Raw genomic sequence first — 9723 nt, 5'->3', positions numbered from 1 at the left:
GGAGAATCGATTTAAGTTCCCACATAGAGAAAGGAGAGTTATATTTTTTTCTGGGTCTTCGTTGTGGTAATATATGGGGTTATCTGCGGGTTCCTGATCTTCTGTATCATCCGAATGAATGGAGGGTGGATTAAAGATTTTTGAGTAATATTCACCGAAGTTTTCAGCAATTGTTTCAGGATCGTCGGTCAGTTTCCCGTGACAAAGAAGTGTGTATCGGGTATCGGGTTGCTGGATAGTTTTTGTGGATTTTCCTGATTAGAGAACTTTGGTGGGACCCAATATAGGGGAGATTATTCCTTTATATTTTAAATATTTGGGTTGATAATGTTTAATTTGGATGGACTACATAATATAACCACTAAGGGAATTTTTTAAATTATAAAAAATTAAAATTTAACAAAGGACAATGGAATAATTCAAATATTTAATAATAGTGAACTAAATGAATCGCCATATTTTCTATTTACTCTGGCCTTTTTGCGAGGATTTATTCGACATTCAACCGAATGTCTGACAACAATGGCTATATTCAAATACATATTTAATTAATCTATTTTTGACATACAGATTCATATTTGAGCTCTTTCTTTTTTTAATATTCATAAAGCTGAGAATACGCCAATTACATCAAATGAGAATACATCAGACTGATAAAAACGGCTGAACAAGATAGTTCTTTTCCGATTTTGTGTGTGTATTTTTTTAAAATTATTATTCACTACAAATAATTTCATTGACGAATATTTGCTATTTGAAGTTAAAAAAAAAAAAAAAATAACTCGTATTTATTAGCGTGGAAATGCTTGAGAAACAAAGGTTACCCTGGTAACCTCAGAGATGACATTGGTTAGTTGTTAATCAACGTTTCATATGCCATACTAATCCATTAACGATATAACTTTTACCTTTAATCTAATTACATTTTCAAATTTCGTAAAAAAAAAAAATAGAATTATGAAAAATGGTGTGAGTTAGTGATGTAATCTTATAAATGCAAGAAATGTCTTTTTGTTTTTTTATTAATTTATTTAAAAGAAACTATCCATTAAATGAAAAATTAAATGCACAAATAATTAATAAAATCTCCCGGTTTTTCATAATTTTCAAACTGAATTTATTTTCTTGGCTATTAATTAATTTCAGTTGTAAAGTAATGATTTCTTTTTTATAATTTTTTTTTTACTTTGAAAAATTAAGATTCGTTGAAAACTTGAACACTCAACAATATATTTTCGCTATTTGCTGCAGACTTCGTTAGCGGTAACGAGATTAATTTTTTTTTAATTTAACATTTTTTCTCATAGTCTTTAGATTCACACCATGTGTCTGAATATATTTCAGTTCCTTTATTTATCAACGTGAAATATGGAAAAGTAATATTTTGTACGAAAACGACGCGTCTTGAAACGTTATTGCAAGCTACTTTTCTTTAAAAAAAATTAAATATAATCATTTATGGTTTCCAATATCACGTTTGTTTTAATCGGATAACCTAGAATAACTGATTTACAAGGAAAACGTTGGAAGAAATAACATGAAATCTTCCAATGATTAAAATATTTTACTTGATTATATAAACGTTTCCTTCACAAATGCTGTTTTTACCACTTATTACAAAGTTGATCAGAGTTGCATTATACATATTCCAAGAAATACGTAATTATGCATTTAATTAACTTGTTTATGTTTTTGTTAAACAAATTTTATTTTTATTGTTTTATCTATTATTATTGATGAGCCCACTAATACTTTAACAGCTCTATGTAACTAAGCGATCGGTGAGATCCAAAGATAAATAGGTTCAATTCACTAATTGTAAGACAATACATTTATTTGTGATTCTCATTCAGAGCTTGTTACTTACTGCAAATATTATTCTACAAAATATCAAGTATATAACTGAACATGATGACTCACATTTGACTTCGAGGTGGACTGTCAAGGGTTCGCTGGAGCCCATGCTGTTCCTGGCCTGGCAGGTGTATGTTCCTGAGTCTCGCCTGGTCACCGGCCGGAACTGGAGCCTGTCTTCCAAACTGGCTATGTCTGTTCTCCCGCTCTTCCTCCAGACAACGGAGGCCGGAGGGTTAGCGTCGGTGATACACTGCAGGACTACATCATCCTTGTTCTCTTCGATGTCACCGGTGGGAGCTCCTACTAACCGCACTTCGGGAGGATCTGTAAAAAAAATATACAATAATCATATTGAATGGCGTTTGTGTGTGGTTGTAGCACCAAATCTAGCATTTCGGAAACTGTATTGGTGTATAAGGTATGGATATGTACTAGAATTCTTATATTTGAATTTATTAATGTTTAATGATCAAACTTCATACCTAAATTAATAAACTTCATAAATATTTATGATATATGTTAAGGAATAAATAAAACGTCTCTTGGTCGAGCTACTAGCACAGAATATTTATAGAAAAACACATAAATCCAAAGTTCATATCTGTACGAATACTAATCTGATTTAAAAGGTTTCTAGTTTTGTATTGTGTTGAATTTTCAATACATTATGTTTCAAGTAAGTGACTATAATCTTCCAGGAGATGTATGGTTTTCAAATTATTAAAAAAAAACTAAATTTTATATTAGTTATCAGAAATAAATGTAATGTATATTTTTTTAAAACCACTTAGAGTTTGAATTTTTTGAAATCCTGCCTTATTGTACATCTACAGCAGGGGTTCCAAAAGTACCAAATATACAGTGCATTCCATCATTTTCTTAGCACTGGTTTTTCTTATTTTCCTAAATACTGAACCCGTCAAAGGATAATTGTGGCGACATTTTTTTACCTCGACACGAGAATTTGTAAGCCAGAAAAGGGTGTCATGCTGAAAAAAGTTTGGGAACCAGTAATCTACACCATCAGTGGAACTATTATTAATTATTTCATTTTTATTTAAGGTTTAGTTTCCCTATGACTAACCTTCGACTGCGACGCAACAAAAAAAATTATAAATCATCGTAGACAATGTCCCTACCACTTACCGTATAAAATTTTAAAAATAATTAATAAATAAAAATTTATAGTAGTCTGTTCACATTTAAAAATTTACCACTAAAAAAAGTAAATTGTCGTGACAATGAAAACATGTACAGGCTCACCATTACATTACTGATCATATTGTTCCCAAATATATACGTAATAACACTTTAAAATTTTGATTGCTCCATTAACGTAAATTTCTGAGACAAATATCAAACATTGTACGTACAAACTACCGCGTATCAACCACGACGGCGCTGCCTTTGTTAGGGCTGAGCCGACACCACAAGAGATAATGTTCCTGGGGCTTGGTAATTAGAGATTGTGTCGTGTAGTAGCTCACTTAGCCACTAAATCAAGGAAAACTGTCCGGGCTCACGCAGCAGTTAACGGGCAATTGAGATTTATTTATGTTTAAATTTATGGATTAATTACTTCATTAATGCTTAGTAAAAGGCAAATCGGTTTTGATCGATACTTTTAAATAGGAACCACATTAATAACAAACGGCACACAAAAATATATGAAAAAATTGAAAATTTTTAATTTAATACACCGGCGAAGAAAAATTCAGATTTTTCTCTTCTTGATTTAATGAAATATATGATATTTTTCAATGAACAACAGAAATATAGACAACATTATGAAGCAATAAAATTGAAAAAATAAAACATTCAGTAATGAAAAAAACTGTTAAAAATATACTTAGGTTCCAGGTATTCTATTATTATATTTCAGCACATGTATTTTTTCAATTATCAATTCAAGTAACAGCAAATTGATACTATGATTTTACAGAGTATAATCTGTATCTTTGGTGATTATTAAATGTCTTAAAATAAAAGGCAAATGATATTCAAAAAGTGATAAATTTTAGTTTGCATAAGATTTGTTTCAAGTGAATAAAATATATAACTAAACAAATTAATACAAGCTGATATCTTATGAACATAAAAATAGGTTCAATCAAAATTTAAAATTTAGTTTCATCATTGAATCAGTTAATGTAAAATTTATCTATACAACAAAATAAATAAAACAGGTCATTATTGTAAACTAAGCGCTACCCAGTAGAAGAGCAAGGTAGAAGGTGAATACTATGAGAAACAAAAACAATAAAAAAGGAATATTTAAAGAAATAAATGCATAAAAAGAATTATCTATTAGTTAAAGTCATTATAGAAATTGCAAGAAACCCAATCATTATGCTATCTGATGGTGGGAAACTGATAACGAATAAAGTGACATTTTGTCATTACATATATGATGAGGTAATATATGATGTATAAATTGATATAATCCTTTTCAATTACTCCTAACTTTTATAAATAATATTACAAAATAATGGCAAGGGAATAGGGGCTATACAGTAAGAAAAACAAGTACAGTACATAAAACACTATGTTTGTTGTTGCACTATGTCTTTCAATACAAACACACGAATCAATTAGGATCGAACAAAACACTTCTTGTTTCTACATGATTAACTAAACTAACTAAAAAAATTCAATATAAACTTTTGTATCACAAAATGAATAAGTGACACATTTGGAAGGAAAACCACTAATTAAACAGAAGGAAAAATACGCATAAACTACAAATCTTATTTAGAGAGGGCGGTGGTATTAGAAAACATTTGCTTACATCGAGCTACATTTTAGCCATCGTTGTAACGTGGATTCGGGTAAGTCCTTTCCACTAATAAGACATTTTTTTTTTAACATTTACTTATAACGAGTACATATTATGTAGATTAACGAGATAATAACGTAAAAAAAATCAGGAAATATTTAGCACCCGGATCCCGACAAATGAGTCTGCCTTATAATAATTTAAAGACATTTCTAATAAAGCGCTCACTCCAATACCCCTCTCAGTATGTACGGCTGAAACTGTTGGAGCCAAGTATGACAAGGCTACTGTAGCTAGCGGCATATGGACAATATGGAGATCTGCAGTAGTTCAATGAATGCAGAGACAGCTAGGGCGGGGACTGAAGGCTTGTACGGAAATAATAATCTTTAAATAATAATAGTATATCCTTGGTGTCACCCTTAATAGACACCTGACACCAGCTCGCCACTGTAATAAGAGGATCAAGCAGGTCAGGGCTTAATCACTAGCCAACTTCTCCTAATCTTTCTATTCACCTCAAATTATTGATCTACAAAAGTGTGCTGACAGACTATCCTTTCCAAATAATCAAATTTCAGTCCCCTGCAGAAAGAGAGGCTACCATCAACCCGTTTTCATCATGCCTTCATCATCACGCACCCAAGGGGCTTAGAAGAAAAAGAAAAAGAAATAGAGCGGTATCATCATCTCCTGCTATCAATCCCACTCACCCATGGGGCTTGAAAAAATAGAGTAGAAAAGATTTATTTCTATCAATATATAACAAGGAATCGGGTTGTTAGTAAGTTATGTAGCACTCAGTTCAAAACATCAACAAAACGATTTAACAAAGTTTCAAGCGGATTACTATAATAGAAAAAGAATTATATGTGTTGAAGAATGTGCATAATTTTATTAGATGAATTCATCTCCTCCCAAATTTAAAAAAAATATATAAAGTAATTTAAGTAAGAGGTAACAGGAAATTGACTAGTTATATCAGGTAGGTTTTTTCTCATTGGAATGACAGTTTCATTGAGTAATGAAAGTTCTATTGATATTACACAATAAAAAGCGATAATAGGAATGATGAAAAAAAGATAGGAGGTCTAGGGTGTCGATATATTATGCTCGTTGAGGTACAGCGATCGTAATGTCGAGAAAGGGTTATCCGAACACCTCCAATAACCGCGACCATTATTGAGTTGGTCGGCGTAATATTGCTTCTAGTGCCGGCAGGAGCTGTATCTTATTTTTATGTACTTACCGAGAATTCACTATTCCCGATCGAATAATGGGGAGCTGAAGGTTAACTTCCCGGGACCATTTCCCTTATCTCCAAATATAATATGACAACAAAAAAGTGAAAAAATACCAAATCATATAATAAATTCTTTTGGTATTCTTTCAGAGGGGCATTTTTTTTTGTCAGTTATATTAGATTATAAAATAATTATTTTAAAAAATCAAAGAAAGTTTTTATTGCTTCTGTTTAAATCTTCTATACTACATAAACATAAATTAGAAACCACAAGACCTATTTTAGGATTCCATATATTGTCGAGAAGGAAATACTATGAGCATCTTGACTAACTTGCAATGAGGCGATCGGCTCAACATCGTGTTTAACCGCCAAATTTTTTCTTTAATCCATTGAATGATCAAGTAGCCATTTTATAGAGGCTAATGCTTAGCGGGAGGGTCTCCAGAAATCTAATGGAACGAACGCATTACCCATAAAAGCTGGTCATTATACCAGCCATCCCACAAGTAACGAGTTCAATATTTTAATCACTTAGCAACTCTACTCCAAATAAAAACATCAAACTCAATAATGAAGTTTTTTAATCAATCGAGAAGAAAACTCGCAAAATTTGAAGTTTTACGCATTCAGATATATTCAGATGTAAAATAATAAAAAGGCGTAGCTTCGATTTCAGGAAAGTCGAGTAAAGTTTGATGGGGTAATGGAAATTATACACTACTTATATTTTATATATTCCTCATACATACTTTATTTGCACTAATTATTTTATTTTACAAGATATTTGGAGAGGTTTAATATTTTATATGCAGACTAGAGGAAATTTTTCTCTTTTCTGATGTTTCTACTGAATGTTTCATGCGGAATAGGAGGATGAAATAGAAAATACATTAAAACTCCACTACACTCATAAGAACTTCGATAAAAACGGATTTAAAATGAAATATGAGAATTGTTTGAAAAATGTATTTATAGTTCAAGTATTGTACATCGATATGGATGCTCTAAGCAATGGTTAAGGAGGCTTATTGTTTCCCATGATTCAATTTTAATCTGTTAATTTTTCTATTCATTCGAGAAATATTCCTTTTACAAAAAATTCAAATACTGGTTGGAAGGATAATTAAATTGTGAAATAAAGTACATTAGAAAAATTAAAAAAAATATGAATTCGGGCCAATATTAGAGAAGCTACAGCAAGGAATTATTGCACTGATCTTACCAGCCAAAGTTATAAGACAAGATAATTGTATTCGATTTTGTACCCGTAAGAGGTTAGAAAGGTCCTCGGAGTAGACATAACCGATACGTTATTTTTTGTTTCTTACTAATATAATATATAATAAATTTAAGCAATGAAACATTGCATAATTATTTCTAGCGGTTTTTTATTGCAATTACATTCGCAGCGGTAATTTGCAAATGGCGTAACTGCCAAAAGGAAAAATAGTTTATCAATCCTTAATCTCATATAAAATCCTATCGCACCCTCCACGCAATACTAACATAACTCTAAACTTTAAAGTTTGAGACATTGAATTACAAATATTTTTATTTTATAATGAAACTCTTTTTCGCTCAAAACCCAATTAAATTATTAGGTATTAAATTAATTAATTATTAACCCAATTAAATTAATCCATAGCGATGAATTCTTCATTTACGTTTTTAACTAAAATGAGTTTTAACATAAAATCAAAATATTTAAAATCAATTTTTCTCAAGATTTTTGAGTTATGTTAGTATTGCATTGAAGGAGCGATGTTGGAGCTATTTATTTTACTTACCATTTCTCCACTTCCCCACCCATTTTTACTTAACTATTCAAAAAATGAAAAATAATAACAAACTTTGAAAACCATTTCAAAGAAGGAAAATTTAAAACAATTATTAACTAAATGATTTACCACGAATAAAAAAATATCTATAAATATTATATACATATATGTATATGTATTTATTATAGAACTTATTAGTACTTAAGCCGCTAAGAATTCAAGTATTTATAGATATTGAATGAAACTGCTCTTCTCTTAGAGAAATTGCTAGGTGCATTCTAGCTTAAAGCTGAATTTTCCCCTCGAGTTGTTTGTTTATAATTCCATTTCATTAGCATTTATATAGGAGCGTATTTTCATTCCCCTTTTCATGCAAATTTTAAAACATGAAACTATAAACTACGTAAAAACGAAGTAGACGAACCAAAAGTAAATTCAACTACTTGTCCTACTTATCAGCAGACCATTTTCTTTTCACTGTTATCGAATTATAGATCGGGATTCCAAATACTCGTTACATACGAAAAATTCATGATCGTTGTGTAATGAACTATAAATGGAAAGAAAATTTACAGCATAAAGCATTTCAACTTGATATTATAATCCATATTTTTTAAGGAAAGAAAAAACTATAAATAAACTCATAAATTTAATTTAACATAGCCAGTAAATCCTCTCAGTACTAATTTAAATTAAATCAATAATTCATAAGGTGTAAGTCTATTTATCGACCTAAACATTGAGTAAACTGCCACTTAACAGACAACAACGGGGTTGAGATATTGTTCATTGTACGGAGCTACTCGTTAGGAAGAGGAAAATATTGGAAGAACACAAAAGTAAACCAATAGAAGTATAAAGCATCGTTGCTTATGCTGTAATAACAAGTATGTAGGAAAAAAACAAACAATGATACGGTTTTATATTATTTAAAAAAAAACAATTAACACACTGTTTCAGAGAAAAAAAACCATCTCGCGATAAAAAAAACAAATCGACCATTATTTTGTACGATACTTCTAATACTATTGATAACATTTAATGTGTTCAGATTTCTAGAATATTTTTTTATTCTAAAACAACAAATTATTAAAAAGATTTCTAACTGTCGGAGCTACTAAAAAACATCTATAGTGAATTATTTGACTAATTATGTAAGTAATTCAAAAATAGAAAAAAAAACAGACACTGTGTCTCTCTTTATTTGTTTTAATATGAAGTATAATTTATAAGTTACAAATATTTTCTCAGTAATTCGGCATTTGAATTTTATGTAATGGTTATGTAGTGCATACTTTTTTGTTTCTTATAAATTTTCGTTATCGCTCTAATACATTCGATAAAAACTATACTTTGTACTTACACTTTTACGTAACTTGTAAAAAACTTTATCAACTATCGCTTATTTACAATACGCAAGTAAATTAATTTTCTGAATAGCATACTCCTTGTATATAGTAACAAAACACTACCTTACAAATTTGCTCTTACCGGATGGCAGGGTTACTATGAGTTCAAAACAAACTTTTCATAAATAGTCAAGTGAAAATAAAACTGACTGGTGCTATAACAACCAAGGTAATACGAAAACATTTATACTTAAATTCTGATTATTTGTGCGTTTTTCGTTCAATTTCATAAGATTCCATCAACTACTTTAATTACGCGTGTAATTATGTGTAAAACTCCTTTCTATTTTAAAAATGGCTGGTACGATAAATTTTATTCTCAAGCTACAAATCATTAACCTTAAAATTCTAACGAAAAGAAATTTCCAGAAAATAGAATTTCCACAAAAAAAAACAGAACAAAAATAAATTAGAAAAAAAACAGAGGAACTAATCTAAGTCAGCCCTGTGGGTTCGGGAGCCCTCCAGGGTCCACTCAGCCTCATAAAGTGGGTAGCCTGAACTGGGTTAAAATCTGACGGTCGGGTGTAATTCTGATCAAAACACCTCCTTACACAACCGTTGATCTACAGTACTACCTTACAAAGTACTGCACCCCTGACCCTTCATAGATTGTAGGGGTACGAATTTATTTAAAATCATAATAATAAATTGCTA

The 9723-nt window shown here is 30.4% G+C and overlaps 1 protein-coding gene across 1 annotated transcript in view; it reads right to left on the bottom strand.

Annotated features, from left to right (window-relative positions):
* The window catches only part of LOC106685108 (kin of IRRE-like protein 3), a 131003-nt gene extending 126067 nt beyond the window's left edge, over positions 1-4936 (bottom strand). Inside the window, exons 1-2 of the mRNA XM_067045482.1 lie at positions 4870-4936; positions 1921-2181 (exon numbers count right to left, since the gene is read on the bottom strand). Of these exons, the coding sequence (XP_066901583.1) occupies positions 1921-2181; positions 4870-4936 (328 nt within the window). The remainder of the gene's footprint in view (positions 1-1920; positions 2182-4869) is intronic.
* Between the last annotated feature and the right edge of the window lie 4787 nt (positions 4937-9723).

This window comes from Halyomorpha halys, unplaced genomic scaffold, assembly GCF_000696795.3.
Source record: "Halyomorpha halys isolate HHAL.00 unplaced genomic scaffold, Hhal_1.1 Scaffold659.1, whole genome shotgun sequence".
In the NCBI taxonomy this organism is placed as follows: Eukaryota; Metazoa; Arthropoda; class Insecta; order Hemiptera; family Pentatomidae; genus Halyomorpha; species Halyomorpha halys.
This window is presented reverse-complemented; position numbering and strand designations above follow the sequence as displayed.